Source organism: Pseudonaja textilis, chromosome 4 (genome assembly GCF_049901715.1).
Source record: "Pseudonaja textilis isolate UNSWEBS1 chromosome 4, rPseTex1.2, whole genome shotgun sequence".
Classification (NCBI taxonomy): domain Eukaryota; kingdom Metazoa; phylum Chordata; class Lepidosauria; order Squamata; family Elapidae; genus Pseudonaja; species Pseudonaja textilis.
The window spans coordinates 24,653,967-24,672,859 of record NC_141993.1 but is presented as its reverse complement, the minus strand read 5'-3'; the positions used below and the strand labels follow the sequence as shown (position 1 = coordinate 24,672,859).

The window sequence follows — 18,893 nt, the reverse complement described above, 5'->3', positions numbered from 1 at the left end:
CTTTCTTTTGTGCGGCACAGCTGAGCTTGAAAAAGCAGGGAAAAAGTGGCTTTTCAAACGCTTTTCAGCTGTCTGAGCGGCACATCCTAAGGTTTTTTTTTACACATGTGCGCACACAAAACGTAGTCACCAATACGAAACATAACACCAGTTGAATCCCACCCCTGCTTTTCACAGTTACGACCTTTCTAGCATTTCTCCCATGACCATGTGATCAAAATTCAGATTCTTGGCAGCTGGTTCACATTGATGACAGATGCAGTGTTCCCACGGTCGTGTGAATCCCCTTTTGCAGCCTTCTGACATGCAAATGAGGAAAACAGAATCACTTAACCACCGGGTTAGTGACTTATCAACTGCAGTGATTCACTCATGAAGGGTGTGTGGCAAGAAGGGTCATAAAATGGGGGCAAAACTCCTTTAACAAATGTTTCACTTAACGGCAGAAATGTTGGGCTCAATGGTGGTCATAAGTCGAGGACTACCTGTATTTGGGTATTTCTTATGCTGGTAGTCCTCAGCTTGCAACCACAATGGAGCCCAACGTTCCTGTTGTTAAAGGGAGACTCTTTGTTCACTGAGCTTTGCCCCATTTTACGACTTTTCTCGCCACAGTGGTTAAGTGGATCAGTAACACGGTTGTGAAGTGAACCTGGTTTCCCCATTGACTTATTTGTCAGAAGATCGCAAAAGATAAATCACACGACCTTGGGACCCTGCAACCGTCATAAATACAAGTCAGTCACCAAGCATCTGAATTTTGACCATGCGACCAGTGGTGGGATTCAAAAACTTTTACCACCGGCTTGGTGGGCGTGCTTTGCGCATGTGCGCACACTTTGCGTGCACAGGTGTGTCAAACACAGAGGCGCAGAGGCGTTTGCACAGGTGCAGAGGTGTTCCAACTCCCCTCCTGCAAGCCTGCACTCTCCCGGTCGCTTCCGCAGCTTTGCGCGGCACTCTTCTGTGGTGCGCAAAGCAGCTGCGCTTCAAAAGCAGAAAATAAAGGTGAGTGAGTATGGGAGCCTGGGCCGGTGGGTGGGCCCAACAGCAGAGAGAAGTGGTTCAGTCTTGGTTGCTCATCACCACTACCGGCTCGGTAGAACCGTGTCGAACCGGTACATACCACCACTGCATGTGACCATGCAATGATCGTAAGTGTGAAAAATGGTCATAAGACACTCTTTTCAGTGACATAACTTTGAATGGTCACTAAATGAACTGTTGTAAGTCGAGGACTGCCTGCATTTTGTTTTGAAGTCTTCCGTGAGAAATCTCTGGTTCTCCAAACAGTGCTGATGGGCTCCTGCATCTTAACATTCCTCACCTCTGACTGGTAACTTCCTTTTCTCATTCTGCCTTTTCATTATTGTCAGTAAGATTCCTGGAAACAGGAAATGAAAAGTCACAGTGAGAATTACACAATAGAATAAAATTACACAATAGAATAGAATAGAATAACACGATAGAATAGAATAGAATTACACAATATAATAGAATTACACAATAGAATAGAATAGAATTACACAATAGAATAGAATAGAATTCTTTATTGGCCAAGTGTGATTGGATACACAAAGAATTTGTCTTGGTGCAAATGCTCTCTGTATACATAAAAGAAAAGATACATTCGTCAAGAGTCAAGTATTGTAAGGTACGACACTTAATGATAGTCATAGGGTACAATAAGCAATCAAATCATACTAGGAAACAGTCAATATAAATCTAAGGATACAAGCGACAAAGTTAAGAGTATTCAGTGTGTTTCTCATACTGGCTGTTTGGCTTGAAGCATAAGCAGGGGTGGGATTCAACCAGTGTTACTACTGGTTCGGTGACTACATTTTGCGTATGCGTTCAGGCTTCACTTGCACACACGCCTGACACGCGCTGTGCGTGCGTGTAAAACACCTTAAGCTGTGCTGCCCAGACAGCTGAATAGTGCTGCGCGTGGGTGCGCAGCGTGTGAAAAGCCACTTTTTTTCCTGCTTTTTCAACTTCAGCTGTACCATGCAAAGCAGCTGAGATTGAAAAAAGCAGAAAATAAAGGACAGGTAAGAGCCCAGGCAGGTGGGTGGGCCAAACAGCAGCAAACACAGAACCAATTCGGTGTCTGCTGCTCTTCAGAGCTACCGGTTCTATAGAGCCAGGCAGAACCGGTAGCATCCCACCCCTGAGCGTGAGGTGAGGTGTAAAGGAAGTAAGGCAAGGTGTGTATATCTCTTTTGGGATCAGGTGTAACATGGGGATAACATTGGGGTAACAAGCACACACACTTCCTTTCCTCCCCCCCCCCCGTTGCGTTTCCTGCTTCAGGCCTTCACAGGCAGCTTAGTTTGAAATGGAATCACTTCCATCTATCAACACTTTTCTTTAGCCTTTATTCATCGTCTACGAAAGCGCAAGCCATGGGTTTCAAATTGTACATAATTCATTACTGGTGACGGATAGAGGCCTCAACAGCAGGGATGGTAATAAGAGAGGTGTAACTGAAGCCACATACAGAGTTTTGGAATGTTTTTTGCTGATTCAATTATGCATCGTTCGTATTACGGTTTGCCTGGAGGCTATACGGATGGTCCTCGACTTACGGCCTCAGTCGAGCCCAAAATTTCTGTGGTTGAGTCAGACATTTGTTAAAATGAATCTTGCTCCCCTTTTACTACCTTTCTTGCCTCAGTTGTTAAGTGAATCATTGCAGTACATAAGTTAGTAAGTGAGCCTGGATTCCGCATTGACTTTTGCTTGTCAGAAAGTCGCAAAAGGGGATCACGTGACCCCTGGGACACTGCAACCGTCATAAATATGAACTAGTTGCTAAGCAACTGAATTTTGATCACATGATGATGGGGATGTTGGAAAGGTCGTAGCTGTGAAAAACGGCTGCTGTTTTCAGCGCTGTTGTAACTTGGAATGGTCACTAAATGAACTATTGTAAGCCGAGGACTACCTGTATAAGATGTAAGAGGTAAGAAAAAAGCACAGGAATCTGAAAACAAGCCAGTTGTGCCTCTTGCTGTTTTGTTTATTAGTTTAAATAATTTTTGAGATATAAGCTTCATCTAATCATAATATTCCAATCAAGACTGGTAAGTCTGATGGCTACTCAGCATAAGTTGTATTAGGAATGCCATAGTTTCTAACACAGGTCATTAGGTAAATGGTTAAAAACTTGACTATATAACCCAGGGGCCTCCAATCTTGGCAACTTTAAGACTGGAGGACTTCAACTCCCAGAATTCCCCAGCCAGCATAACCCATTGCCCAGACATTGAATTTAACACATAAAAGAATTAGATATCTTTTCAATTTTACAGCCCTTAAAAAAAATCATTTTTTTTTAAAAAAAATCCTGGTTTCATTTGATGAAATTACCCTGGAAGATTATAACAGAGCTTCCTGAAATGTTGTTGGCTGTAAGTAAATTGTTAAGCAATGACGAATTACAAAATTTGGTTAGGTTTCCACATTTAACAGACTGCTGATGTTAACAACAACTGCATGATGCAACTGTGTGTTTCTAAGAACTAGAAATCATTTGAGGATTTTTCTATAGTACACACCTTTAAAAAAAAATCTCATCATACTTCTTGCAAAACATTGTTGTGCAGGTTTTTGTTTGAATGGACTAACCAGAGTTAAAACTGGAACAAGGGGACTAAAGGTAGTCCTTGATTTACAACAGTTCATTTAGTGTCTGAAGTTACGACGGCACTGAAAACAGTGACTTATGACCATTTTTCACACTTATGACCGTGGCAGCAGCCCCATGGTCATGTGATTTACATTTGGATGCTTGACAACAGATTCACATTTATTGTAGTGCCTCAGGATCATGTGACCAATTTTTGCCATCTCCTGAAAGCAAAACCAATGGGGAACCCAGATTCACTTAACAACCATGTTACTAATTTAACAACTGCAGCAATTCACTTAACAAATGTGGCAAAGCATAAAATGGGACAAAACTTCACAAATTTCTCAATTAGCATCATAAATTCTGGGCTCAAGTCGAGGACTACCTGTTCGATCCTTCTTTCAAAACACCTTCGATTTTTGGTTCTACTGTGACCTCGTCACAAAATCATAGCAACCTTTTTCCCCAATTCTCAGAAACAAAACACATCCTGACCAGGTAAACACAAACTTGTTGTCAGGCAGACAGCATACTTGACTTGACACTTCCTGTGTAAATAGTTATTTAGTACTCAGGGTTTTGATCTATTGGGTAATTCAAATAGTACAAAGTCTTCAACCCTATTATGTTTTCAACTTTCTGCAGATTTTTCTGCTGTGTCGACGAATGTTCATTTATTAACTTCTCTTCCAGATTGCTGACCTCCAGCTTCATAAGCTAGATGAGTTGGACTGCCTGATCCAAGGTCTTCTGTATGTGGATTCTGTCGGCTTCAATGGCCAGCCGGAATGCTATTATTTTGAAAACCCCTCAGCCCCTGAGCGTTGTCAGAAAAAGCCTTACCGCCTTGATAACCCCTTTCCTATGTTGCTAGTGAACATTGGCTCTGGAGTCAGCATCTTAGCAGTGTATTCCAAAGACAACTATAAAAGAGTTACAGGGACCAGGTGAATATACTACTTTCCTAAAATAACTTTTTCCTGATGTAAAGATTCTCAGCTCATTCTTGAGCTGGGAATTGGGATACAATATTTGTATTTTGGGTATGGCTTTGGCACGATGAGCAACAATATAAATATTATTATTTTTTATTTATTTATTGAATTTCTGTGCAACCCATTTCACTAACACTGTGATTCTGGGAATCTTATAATAAAATGCAAAAAGAAAAAAACAATAATGGATATTAAAGAAAAGGTACTTTTGTAGGATATATGGAATAACCAACTATTTGGGTTAAGACCCCAGAACTGTTAGCTGATACAATTAAGCAAAGTCTTTAGAGAAATACAACCTCTCCCCCCACACAAAAAAATTCCAAAAATCTCTGAAATCAACAGCTTGTTATACTTTCATATTCAGTCCCTGAAAAATATATTCTCCCCAAATCTCAAATTTGTTATCATCCCTTGTTTGTGTATTCCAAGTAAGTGCTTTGTAAAATGAGTGAAAATACGCTTTTTTAAATTAGAGAATGAGTTTGATAGGGAACAGAATCTAATGGCTAGGAGTCAAATAATTTTATTTTAAATTATCTTTATTCAAGACCTGTAAAATTATATATAGTATCAGTGTTCAGACTAATCCAAAAGAAGAGATTCCATCAGACACAATTGTCCAACTTCCCAACTTTTAACGATGCTGTATACCAGAGGTGGTATTCAGCAGGTTCTGACCAGTTCTGGAGAACTGGTAGCGGAAAATTTTGAGTTCGGAAAACTGGCAAATACCACCTCTGACTGGAGACAAGATTTTACAGTATCCTTCCCCTGCCACGCGCACCAAGCCACTCCCACAGAATCGGTAGTAAAAAATATTGAATCCCACCATTGCTGTGTACTCCTTTACCTGTTTATTGTAATTCTTCGTTGGAAAAATTGTAAAAAAGAAAGTCTTTTTTCATATGTAATTCTAAATACAGATGGGTGATTTTAGTTATGTCTGCAGTCCCAAAATCAGTTTGCTGTTAGCTGTTATTAGCCAGTATCACACAAATTGGATGGACTGCACTATTCTTTTCTTTTCTCCAAAACTCTACCCTTAGCACCTCAGTTTCTATTAGTTTTTCTTTTTTCTTCTAAGATAGGCAGCACAATTAGAGGCTGCCAAATGAAACAAAAAAAAAAGTATTGGGGACTGCGTGCAGAACCTGAGTGTCTATCTTTATTCTAAATCATGGCTTTAACACTGCAGGAATTAGTAGCGGTAAGCCATAGAGTGGTGCCTCAGTACTCATTGTTAATTGGTTCTGGGAGGCACCATGTTTGGTACTCATCATTCCAGGAACCAAAAACAAAAAAAGTACTAAACATTTTTTCCCATAAAGAATAATGTAGTGAGTCACAAGGCAGCCAACACTGACAAGTTCTAGCTTGTGCGTTGAGTACCACACAAACAATGAACACCGGATGAAATTTTCCTGTCAAAATGTGTGGAGTACCAAATTCAATGAGTTTCAAAGCAGTTGAATACCAAGGTAACCACTGTACATCAGTGCTGAACAGTAACTTTGCAACCAATTCTCACATTTAGGACTTTCTCAGGTCTGTAAAGTAAAGGAAAGCTGAAGTAAAATTGTAATGTTCCATTTAGTGACCGCTTTGCTGTACAATGGGTTGCTGGTCCTAATTGTGATCACTAAATGAGGATTGTATATTGACCTCCAGGAAGAGATTGAAAATGTCCCACTATGAATTAGAAAGTGATGAGAGCTTCTTGTGTGAACTGAACTTGAAGCTGAGGCATGGGGGATGGAAGAAGAAAAATTTAGAAACCAATTTTGATTAGTTTTGAAACAGAAAGTGGGTGTTTTCTACCTTTTAATGGCTCTGCAAAAGAAACGGCCAGAGTCCAAAACTTGCTTTGGTTTTTCTCATATAATGCTAATCTAGTCTGGTGTCTTCCAGATATTTCAGATTATGATACACAATCCTTCCCATAGGAAATGCTGATCAAACTGACAGGAGTTGGTCTAAAATATTTAGAGATCCGATTTTACTGCTCTGGGTTTAATTGTATGCTTACAATAGGCTGTTTTCAGCTCTTTAGACTTAAGGAATAGGGCTCCCAGACCCATTTCCCTGCTAGGAATCATTCAGCCAAGCTGCTTAGATAATAAAAGCACGTCTCATTCCATTCTGTCATTGAAAATCCTTCCTGCACTACATTTTAGTAGGTGCTGATTTAGTACAGTAAATATGCTATCTAATTTTAGTATAGATAGAGGCAAAAGTTTTTTTCAAACTAAATAAAGCTTCAGAGTAAAGAAAATATATGATGCTTGCTTAGAGATAAATAATTATTTCAAAATGAATAATTTTCATCAGGAACTTAGTGGATATCTTACTCTTTAATATTGCTGACTGAAACATGAGAGTCTAAATAGGCAGAATTGATGTCACTTAAGAGAACAGTTGGCTATAAGGTTGTGCATTTTGTATGTTTCACATCGCCAGCTTTCACTGAGGTGAGAAACACTACACAAATGAAGTTTTTACAATCATCAGTCTTACTGCCTACTGTTTTCTTAACTCTGCAAGCAGCCTCGGTGCCTAGCTGAATGTAGGAGGCACTGGATTCTTTCATAAAGCAACCAATGTCACAATCATAGAAATATTGTATATCTAGGTATATTTCACTGCAGCCCCTAAAGAGAGAGAATTAAAATTCTATTCAGGATTGTTGGAACAAAGAAACCCCAACTCTTGTCAAACATATGAAATGATATTTTTTTGCTTTCTAGTCTTGGTGGTGGTACATTCCTGGGTCTGTGTTGTTTGCTGACTGGCTGTGAGACCTTTGAGGAAGCTCTAGAAATGGCAGCTAAAGGAGACAGCACCAATGTTGATAAGCTGGTGAAGGATATTTATGGAGGAGACTATGAACGGTTTGGTCTTCAAGGATCTGCTGTTGCATCAAGGTACGCATGGACAAATTGCAATGCAAATTCTGTGACTTTATTTATACCTGTATTATTGCTTCATATTGGTTCATATTGGTTCATATTGCTTCATGCTAATCTAACTACCATCCCCATCCATTCCATGTTAGTCAATGACAGTCAGCTATTATTGTCCTGTTAACAAGGATAGGAAGTGTTTTGCAGCCTGATGGCTACACTTCTTAGTTACAGCAGTGAGTGGTTTGACACTGAAGGTTGTGGTGAATAACAAGATGATGACACAAAATGGGCAAAGCTACGCAGAGAGGGAAGATGGGATTTTGGGGATTGGGGGGATAATTTTTCAATGCTTCAGTTGTGCATTCTAAACCTCCAGTAAAATGCTAGATTTTGCAGCATGCCCTATAAGTTACAAGCAAGCATTTTAAGGCTCTAGATCAGGGGTGTCAAACTCAATTGCTTCACAGACCGGATCACGCCGTATCGTGACGTTTTATGCCTTTGTGGAGCGAGGGTGGGCGTGGCCTTCATGGGTCGTATCCGGCCCATGGGCTGCTAGTTGAACAAGCTTGCTGTTGATGGTCTATAGCTAATTAACTTCTGTCATCGGGATTGATAAATAAAAAAATGAAATAAAATGAATTTTCAGATTGTAAAATGAAATCAGAAAACCAACCAGCATCCTGAAAACAGTAAATTGTATTATGCACAATTCAATTTATCAATGCAATTACTCAAATTAATTGCCAAACTTCAAGAATGATTTACTGTAGATCTGGCACATTCACTTTCCAAATTTATTTATTTATCAGGCCCCCTATAGCTTATTCCTGATTACTGTTATGTGATTTAGGAACCCAATCTGTAAACTCAGCATAGCTTAATTTGCTGAGCTATACTTTGAGAGGACTGGAATAAACAGGCTTCACCAAAATTTGTTCATAAGAATGTAAGAAATATGCTGGATCAGATCCAAGACTCATCTAGTACAATGGCCCTGTTAGTTTTAGAAGAATAAAAACAAGATAATTATGACCAAGGACTATATACTGTATATTCTATAGGAGTTGATCCAATTTCCCTTTAGAAACCAGTCAGATTAATGGCCAACATTGTATCTTGCAAAATAGTACATTTCAAAAATTGACAATGCACCGTGTAAAGTAATACTTTAAAAAAAATCACGACCTGGATAGTCCCAAGCTCTGTATTCTGGGAATATTTCCCATACTACTTTCTTTCTGTCTTGGTCCTCTGTTGAATAACCTTTTTTCTTAAACTGAACACCCTCCCCCCATGTTATAAGCATTCCTTATTTTATGCTCTTTAAATCCTAGATCCTTTTGACTTTTCTGTATTCTCAATTGTTTTACAATATCCTTTTAAAAAGTTCCTCTCTGAGAACACTAGAAGGTTAGTGGGCCAGGATTCAGCTTTATAAAATAAATATTGATTCTTCTGTGGTAACTTTTATATGCTTGATATCAAGTTATATTTAATGAGGGTGAGGATTACCTGTAGCTGGAATTGATCAGTTCTCTCTATTTGTATGTGAGCGTGTGTTTTGCTTCCTGAATGAATGGCTCTGTATATCCCAGACAAATTCTTTAAAACATATTTTTAGAAACCTTGGCCTTTCTGAAAAATATAAGAAAGATCACATCCTCTAGTATTATCACACAGTTTCGGCAACATGATGAGCAAAGAAAAGCGAGAGACAATCAGCAAAGAGGATCTGGCAAGAGCAACGTTAGTCACCATCACCAATAACATTGGCTCCATTGCTCGGATGTGCGCCTTGAATGAGGTGAGATCATTTTAATAGCAAGCTAGTTTTGGGTTACTAAGAAGATTGGGAGTTTTGGTTTATAATACCTTCTCTGACCAATGAAAACATTGAACACTCCTTTAAAGCAGAGGTTTCCAAGCTTGGCAAGTTTAACACTTGTAGACTTTAATTCCCAGAATGCCTCAGCCAGCATGTCTGCCTGAGGAAATCTGAGAATTGAAGTCCACAAGCCTTAAAGTCGCCAAGATTGGATACCCCTACTTTAAAGTATTCCACGATATGAACTGATTCTACTGTTTTTTCTTTTTAAAAAAAACCACTAAAATGATTTTTTTTTTATAGTGTGCCTTTGCTAAGTTGTTAAGAACTTCACTTAAGTAGAATGATCACTGTTCCTGAGACTAATTCTTTGAGCCTATAAGTGGGATTCTGTGTTTGCTCAAGATTTACTTTTCAGAGGTTCTGTTTAATTTGAACCCTCCAATATTTACACCGAAAGCATATGGACCCCATTAACTTAATGGTAGTGTTGGGTCATTATTGAAACAGCATATTCAGTATGATTTCCATACGTTGTTTGGTCCAGTGATCTGAATTCTTTCCAATTTTGGAAACTTTGTTTTAGTGGCAGTGCCATAACAATTAGCAATAGCTAAATACCTTTTCATTTGTATTTTAGCCATAGCAGAGAAAAACTACACAATTTTTTAAAGGTAAAGCGATAAAAATACCTGTTTATACAAGTGTTATAACCTGATTTGATCATGACTATATTAGAGTATTTTAAAGGTATGTCAATGATTGGGAACCTTCATCATCTGAGGCTGCTTTCCATCCTCCCAAGTCCTCAGATCTTCTTCATTGAGGACAAGCTCAAAGCAGGTTTTTCCCCCCCTGCTGCTGGTGCCTCGATAGCTTTTGTCCCCTGGAGTCTGATGATATCAGCAGGAGAGGAGAAATTGGACCCTGTTTTTTTTTCCTCAAAGATATTGCTAGCACCTGTTATAAACTGTGTGGTATCATTGCTAGAATGTTGAATCTGGATGTGGGGACTTCAGCTATAAAGACCAATAACTCCTCAAGCAAATTGACCAATATAAAGACCAATAACTCCTCAAGCAAATTGACACTGGCATAACCTATCCCAGACAGTGACTGTTAAGCCTTAAATATGACGCTGTGTACAATAGCAACTTATCTTACTGCCCACTGGTAAAACCTGGCAGCATACAGGTTCAATATATTGCCTCTCTTATACCACTTTTCAGTTCAAAGATAGTAAGAGAATACATGACAAGAGGAAGGAAGACACTGGCATATTGTCAAACAGTTCAGTGGTTGAATAGGTTAGGTGAAATGCAGGCGTAAGATGTTAGCGTATCAAACCGAGGACCTGTTTCAGTTGCTTCTGTGTATTGGTGACCATAAGCTTTTAATATTCCTGAATATTTTACATAGGAATATCAGTGGAAGCCTCTGCAATAATAAGTGGTCCTGAACATCCTCTTTGCTTTCAGCTTCTTTACAGTGTTGCCTTGTGGCATGGAGTTCAAGCAGCATTGTACAGGGCTATCAAAGCATAGAGAGTTAACTGCAATAGCAACACAGCTTTATAAATATAAAGAGACCTAGGGAGAACTCGTAATATAACCTGTTTAGCTTTGAAAGAGGAGTATTGTTAATGAAGGCTTGCGAGAACATATGGGAATGGGATTCTTTATGTTTCAGACAAATTCTGTATTTCTATTACTATCTAATTTCTGTTCTGGCAGCAGAAATGGACTGCAATTTTAGATATGCGTTCCGGTGATCTGTGAATCCCAGCAAATGTTTGCAAAAATCTGGAATTCATGAAATTTTTGCTCATTCAATACAGTCTTTTGAGTTCCGGTCTAACAATTTGCAGCTGCTTGCATAATAATCCATTAGCCAGTTTAATATAATGCTCAGGTTAGCAAATTTGGGAGCCTTTTCAAAGAATAGTTCCTGGTTTTGTAGGAGAGATGGAATTTGGCTGATTTTGCAGTTGTGGTAGACAGTAGCTTGTTCTTATGGTGATCTGTGATTGATTTGATTTGGTAGTTAAAGTGAGACTGTACAGAATAACGGAGGAGAGTGCAAATGAGCACGTGGTCTGAGCAGTGATTTTCCAAAAATATTGGGAGAAATCTAAATTAAGCTCATGCCTTACAATACATACTTGGAGTCCATAATTGTGAAAATTGTGAGACTCTGTCTGTGCAGCATCTTAATTCCATAGTTATTTCAGTTCAAGAAACTTTAACTGTGGTCTGAATTCAAAGGCACTATCTTGCATGTTGCAGTTGTTTCTCTAATGCTTCCAAATAATGAATCCACCTAGTAATACCTGGTTAGACTCATTAGACCAAAATTGGTAACTAATTTCTTAATGTATAATATTAAAATGTTCAGGAATACTAGTAATAACATTCTTATAAAGAAATCTGAAACAGTATTTTTTCCTGTTATTATAGTAATTAAAATTTTAAACCAGGGCTAAATTAAACTGGATCACAGAGGATGCACCTAGTGGTGCGATGGCCCTAGAGATGGAGCTCTCACCTCACAATCAGGAGGCTATGAGTTCAATCCTAGGTAGAGACAGATATTTCTGTCTCTGGGCACGATGAGAATATATCTGGTGAACAAAACTCCACGTTGGTGACAGGAAGGGCATCTGGCCAGTAAACACTACAATTCATTCAGTTGCCCAGATTCCACCCTGCAAGGGATTGTGGGGTCATTAAAAGAAGATGATGACAGAGGTCACATTTGACAAGAAAGACAAGCTTAAAATATGCATGATTAACACTAAGCTTTGTCATGTTAGCATCTCCAACATTTCAGAGCAAAAATAACTTGCAGTAATTACTAAAAGAAGCTGATGCTTCTTTTGCTACAAGCTTGAGTGATAATTAATTTTTCCTTCTTTAAAGGTGAAAAAGTATTATCAAAATAAGGATTTCACTGCAGTTGGTAGTGAATTATTCTTTCAAATGTCAGTGAATTTCAGAACGACTCTATTATAGAGGCAGAAGAGAATAAAGATATTTTCTACGTGTAAAATACACTAGAGTAAATAGTGATGATCCCAGAGGTGCTTTTTCAAAAGGCAACTGGGATTTGTTTTTCCTTGAAGACATTTTGCTTCTCATCCAAGAAGCTTCTTCAGTTCTGACTAAATGATTGCAGGATGGAAGGATTTATATTCCTTACAATCATGTGGTCGTCAGTGCTCTTTCTGAGAGCCGTTGAGGCCACTTGGAGGTTTATCTGGGCCCTCAGGGTCACCTGAATAGAGCAAATGGATGTGGAACCTTCTTGGAACTGTTGAAAGGACTCAGATGTAAACAGGTGGTGTCGTATCCCTAGCCCTCTATTGAGAAAAGAGTGTTCAATCTTAATATAGATGGCCTCTTTGATTCCTCTTTCAAAACAGCAGTCTTCCTTCTCCAGAATGTGGACTTTGCTGTCCTGTTTTTCCCTTTGGTTTTTGCAGTACAAATTCATACCCTTGCCAAGGCAGTGATGGAACTAATTTCTAGACAGTCTACTCTAACCTGTGCCTCCTTCAGAACTCCTCAATTCTAATAGCCAATTGCAAAGAATATGGAGAATTGGAAGTCTTGACACCTGAAAGGCACATAGACAGAGGAAGGCTATCATAGGCTTTTGTGTGTGTGTGTGTGTGTGTGTGTTGTTGTTGTTGGTGGTGGTGGTGGTGGTGTGGTGGTGGTAGTATATTGTAATTCTAGTAAATACCTGGAGGTTTCTTCTTTACTGTTTGACATTTTCTGATCATTTCAGCGATTAACATCACTGCCAGCAACAAAATTAACTTTAATCCTCCATGATCAGCACAAAATTATCTCTAGGCAGTTTCAGTGAATTGCATGAAGACTCTGTGGTTTGGTAAAACTTGGACTTTCACACTATATTTATAACATTTCTTTAATACTTGGGGAAATGCATTACTTCAGTGCTTGAGCTGTCAGGTGCAAGAAACAGAAAGACACAGCAAACTGATCAGATAAAGGTATTTATTGCTACTTGTCTATTTAAAAGAATCTCACCAGACTAAATGCACTCTCCTGCAAACAACCAGATTACAAGGGATTTGGAGGAGAAGGAGTCAAGTTTCCTTTACTGACTCCCCCCTTCATGGAGACCAGTCTACCCAGACTCTCATTTCAGCTGCAGATTCTACTACATTAGCACAGACCTGGCTAAAAAAAATTAGTTGTTTTATTTTTTGTTTGTTCTAGAGAAATAAACATTTCTCTAGAGTGCTCTAAAGTACATATTATTTAGATAACACACTATATTTAGGAATGAAAATTAAGTGCTTCCAGGATATGCATGGCTAGAAGAATCCGTTCCAAAGAACCTATAGTAGAACATTCATCAATAAAAAAATAGTCAGCCCTATGCATGGTTATATAGAAAGAAGTGCTGTTAGTCCTGAATAATTATTCTTCATAGTTCATTAATATGCTAGAGATCATTCTCATAATCTATAGAGATGGCTGTTTTTTTAACAAAATAAATATGTAAGATATGATGGTAAACAAATAACGTATCAGTGAATAGAATGAGTCTTCAATAAACTTTAAAAAACAAAATATTGTAACTATACATTTCTTTTTCCTGTTGCTTGGTTTGCAGAAAAATGTTATTTAGGATCAGTTGTGTTACATGACCAAGTTCATCCATTTTGGGTTGTCCACCTGAGAGGAATATTGCAACTTTAAACACTGCTGAATGTTTTCCAGTGTATAAGGTTGAAAATAAGTTCCTTTTAACTGCACATAATTCACTTATTTTGTTTAAATTTTACAGAATATTGATCGAGTGGTGTTTGTAGGCAACTTCCTGAGAATCAACACAGTTGCTATGAAGGTGCTAGCCTATGCCATGGACTATTGGTCAAAGGGACAACTCAAAGCTCTTTTTTTGGAACATGAGGTAAAAACCATTTAAAAAAAAGCATTATATTATTAATATGGTAATGTATTTATTTATGAAGTTTGTTTGCCTCCCATCTCACTAGGTGGATTATAACATCAATAAATTCCTGTCATAGCTATCATTATTGATAATTTTCAATCTAAATCAAGGGAAATGATGGCCCTTTTATGACTTGTGGACTTCAATTCCCAGAATTGAATTCTGGGAGTCCAAGACCACAAGTCATAAAAAGGCCATCATTACCCACCCCTGCTTTAAATTATGAATGTCTGTTGTATAAGGCAATATCTGCATAAGGTATCTGTTTTAGTAGTTGTGAGGGAATATTAGACAAGAAAGAACATCAGGCTTCATCTCATTGGGTCCTTCTGCTGATGAAAGAGTATTTGATCCAGCAGAGATTATAGAAGCAAACTCCTATCAGAAAGCAGTAAGGAGGTTGCTTGTTTTAAAACAAGTCCCTTTTCACTCGGTGAAATTTATCGGTGGGACTTCTGAGTGGATAGGTAGGATTACATTGCTAATTTTCTACCTTTCCTTTGTTTACAATTATAAGCTGCCCAGAGTAAGATGGGTGGACAATACATTTCAGTAACTGAATTCTATTGGAAGGCAATACCAGAGTAATTATTGATATATCCTGTACCATATAGATAGCAGCGGCTTGTTTGTGCTAGAACTGTGCAGAATCATGCACAGATGACATTGCCTTGGCAGATGACATTGTCTTTTGTGAAAGGTCAGTGTGGAACGGCCTTGCTAAGCCCTTGAGGGGATGCACTGTTTTAATACTGAGCTCCTCAGCAGACCTACAGAATGACCTTCTGAATGATTTTGCACAGCCTTGGGGTATATGGGGAATTTTAGCTTTATCACACACATTTTTTTCCTGCTTGACTTATTCTGGTGAAGATTATCTTTTGCTACATGTTAAACTTTGGAACAAGCTTGTGATGCTGTTTCAGGTTGAGTGTGTAATGGTCATCGGTGGCAAATTTTCTAAAAATATGAGTACTTAAGTTTTTTAATGAATCAACGAAGATTTTGGTTAAAAATAAGAGGTTTTTTAAAAAAAGAATAACCCCTTTTTGGTTCTTTATATCTTTTTGTCACATCTAATATTTACTAAATAGGTGGATGCATATAAATTAGCTAATGTTAATCCTTTTCTCTGTGATTTTGTGCATTTTCTCCTACAGCCTTAAAAAAATACTCCCAGTGTTAAATATTGCAATAATTTAGTTTGGATTTGTTTTTGCTAACTCCTCCTTTTCAATCATTTTGAAGGGTTATTTTGGTGCTGTGGGGGCGCTTCTAGAACTGCTCAAAATGACTGATGATAAATGAGGAACCTTCTAGAAGCTAAAGGAGCCGTCAAAGCTGCTTGAAGGATGACAGCTGCTAGGAAGATGGGAAAGAAGCCATGATGGCTGTTCTACCTGCTGGATTTATAAATACTGTAATAATTTAAACTTATTTTAGCTGATCTTTTAAATTTAGGGATGGACGTTAACTTCAGACTTTGTACCAGGCATTTTTATGGGGGTACAACATTTTTAAGATAAATGTGCAGTGTGGCCAATTTTTATGGATTGTGTCTAAAAAATAGGCATCTTGTAGAAAAAGGACCTAAATTATAAGATACTGGTATATTATTGTTATTTTCTTCTGGGGTTTACTGATCTAGTGTGATAATGATTCGTTTAGTAATCACTCTAGGAGATTTTTTTTAAATCTTTCATGACGTTTCATGATCGCTGTTGGTTTCAAATGAAACTGCAAAGCTGGCATATAGTGTGAACACTAAAATAATGAATATTGCTGCCTTCATTCTGTTAAACTATGCTCATTTCCTTCATAAAGTACTGCCTTTGTTTAGCTGTTCATGTCAGCAGTAGTAAATAGTACTTTTAGATGTGTCATCAAATCTACTGAAAAGAAAGATAATACCTCAATTTACACCTTATGAAAACTCATATATTCAGTACTTATTCACTGTAGTTTGAAAATCCTTATTTCTGGTTCTCTTAGCCAAACACATGTGATTATTGAATAAAAGAAAGGCCAGAGATGATTGGAAGGGCAGTAAATGACACATGTGTGATGTCACACAAATTATGCAACTTATGCAAATGCATCATGATGTCGTTGCATAAGCCCTTCATTGGTACAGTGACTTCAAGACCCATCTGTCTTCCTTTTGATGTCATTGCAACTTGTAATGGATGCTTCTGGATGAGGTATTAAACATGTTGTGTCATTGAATGATCTTTCTGCAGTGGATAAAATGCCTCTGGATTGCATATTCAAATTACTGTCTTTGTAATTTTTTTTATTGCAAAAGAAAAAGAAAGAAAAAATAAATTACTATGGTATACTGTAACAGTCCAGAAATAGGCTTACTTCATCTTCACTTGTGAAAAGTCAACTCTGAAGGACAGTAATTTTTATGGTAAATACACACATTGGAAGACTTGTTATGCTATATTTTTAATATATTTAAAATGTCAGACATGTCATTTTTTTTTGTCCATTGTTAAAAAGCCACATTGAAATTAGCCAATGATTGGTTGTATTAAAATTATAAACACAGTGTTATTTACTGTATTAATCTCTATTTTTTATTCTGCTTTCAAATTCTACAGGGGCCATTAAGGGAAAATATAGTTTTATTGAGTAAGTATCCTCTAGTAAATTGGATTGTTTAAAATAGATATTTGATTTCTTTACCTTGAAACTTTCAATACATTAACATACATTGGCTTATCTGGCTGGAATAAAAGTACATTATTACTGTGATGATTTGTAGTGTATTTATGGCCTTAAGTAGAAAGAATAATTACACTTTAGAACCTTGGTGTTGGAGAAATTCCTGAGAATTCTAGTGATGTAAACAAGAAAACAAACAAAGTAATCAAAGCAATACAGAGTTTTCACTCAAATAACCAGGCTTCAAATTAAGCAAAATGCATAGACTTAATTGTAGATAGTCCTCAACTTGACAACTATTCATTTAGTGACTGTTTGAAGTTACAATGGCACTGAAAACAGTGATTTATGATCATTTTTTACACTTAATAACCACTGCAGTATGTGATCATAATTCAGACACTTGATAACTAGCATGTATTTGGTTGCAGTGGCCTGGGGTCACGTGATTACCTTTTATGATAAGCAAAGTCAATGGAGAAATGAGATTCACTTAACAATTGTATTACTAACAACTGCAGTGATTCACTTAACAATTATGGTAAGAATTTATGGTTATAAAATTGCGCAAAATTCATTCAAAGACTGTCTCAGCATCAAAACCTTTGGACGCAGTTGTGGTTATAAGTCGAGGACTACCTATATAAAGATGATGGATACACCTTTGGAAGACCTGAAAGAACAGGTTGGAAACTGATCATCCTGGAGAAGATGTATCTATGTAGTCACTATGTAGTTAACATTGCTTTTTGTATAATTTTGTGAAGGATTATATTAAACAGATAAGGCAAAAACCTACTACAAAAATACATTTTAAAAATGAAATATTTAGAAAGTGAACAATTCCCTCCTTAACAAAAAGGGGAAAAAAAGGAAAATATAGGAAACTTCTCCCTTCACCCGTCAAAAATTCAACATTCAACATTAATGGCCTATTGCCATCTCTTACAATGCAACCAAATACTTCCATTCCATACTCACCCCATTTTCTATAAACTCATCTCTTAAGTCTTCAATTCTCTTTATTAATCACGAAAGACCCAATAAAATTAAGAGCTAGAATTGCTTGATGGGATTTTATTAATCGATTGGCCTTTAGTAGCTACAGGTTTTCCTTTGGATTCCCAATAAAGTAATGACATCGGATGAACCTAGGTAGCATATCTTCTCTGTTGTGGCTCCTGCCCTCTGGATTTCCCCTGGGGTTCATTGCTCTGATTCTATAAGCCTTTCAATGATTTCTGAAAACATGGCTTTCCCCACAAGGTCTGGGATAAGTCTTCGCGTGTACATCAATATGCAATATTGGTTCAGTTCGGGCATGTTTGTTTCCCCCTGGGATATATTGTGTTCATTTCTGTTAACCGTATTTAGGTATTGAAAATGTTTTAAATCTGCATGCTGCTCATGGCAAATTTTGCATTGGGAAGCCTTATAAATACAGTTCGTTTTAGTTTTGCTTTAGCAATATCATTTTCTCCAGAGAATGTAAACACACAAACTTTTCCCATCATTGTTAATCGGGGCCATTTTGATCACACACTTCACTTCATGATTTATTAGTTCTTAGTTTTTGCTTGTCAGAGCTTCAGATAGCAAACTAATAATAGTGAGAGATTTCACAGGGCTTCCTGTGAAATTTTCAGTGATGGGGATGATGAAGAGAGTTGGCCTTCAACTGCTCAGCATCATACAGTATTTCCTTATTGGACAATAAGGATTTGTGATTCCAATTAATCATGGCCAATACGGTGGCTCCCAAGTGACCAGCTGTGAACTACATGCCCTCTTATGCCCAGTGGAACACTTGCAACCACAGCTTCAGGGATCCAAATGGCCTGAACACCAGAAGGTGTAGAAAGTGAGAG

The 18,893-nt window shown here is 37.7% G+C and overlaps 1 protein-coding gene across 3 annotated transcripts in view; it reads left to right on the top strand.

The window, feature by feature from the left end:
- PANK1 (pantothenate kinase 1) overlaps nt 1-17,115 on the top strand; it is a 35,150-nt gene extending 18,035 nt beyond the window's left edge. For 2 of the 3 annotated variants that reach the window (XM_026710618.2, XM_026710619.2), the window contains exons 3-7: nt 4,331-4,584; nt 7,380-7,556; nt 9,222-9,345; nt 14,188-14,313; nt 15,604-17,115. In XM_026710618.2, the coding sequence (XP_026566403.1) occupies nt 4,331-4,584; nt 7,380-7,556; nt 9,222-9,345; nt 14,188-14,313; nt 15,604-15,663 (741 nt within the window). In that variant the 3' untranslated portion in view covers nt 15,664-17,115. Of the gene's footprint in view, nt 1-4,330; nt 4,585-7,379; nt 7,557-9,162; nt 9,346-14,187; nt 14,314-15,603 lie in introns of all 3 variants that reach the window. The other variant, XR_015743435.1, reaches the window with a different exon arrangement.
- Nucleotides 17,116-18,893: the final 1,778 nt, after the last annotated feature.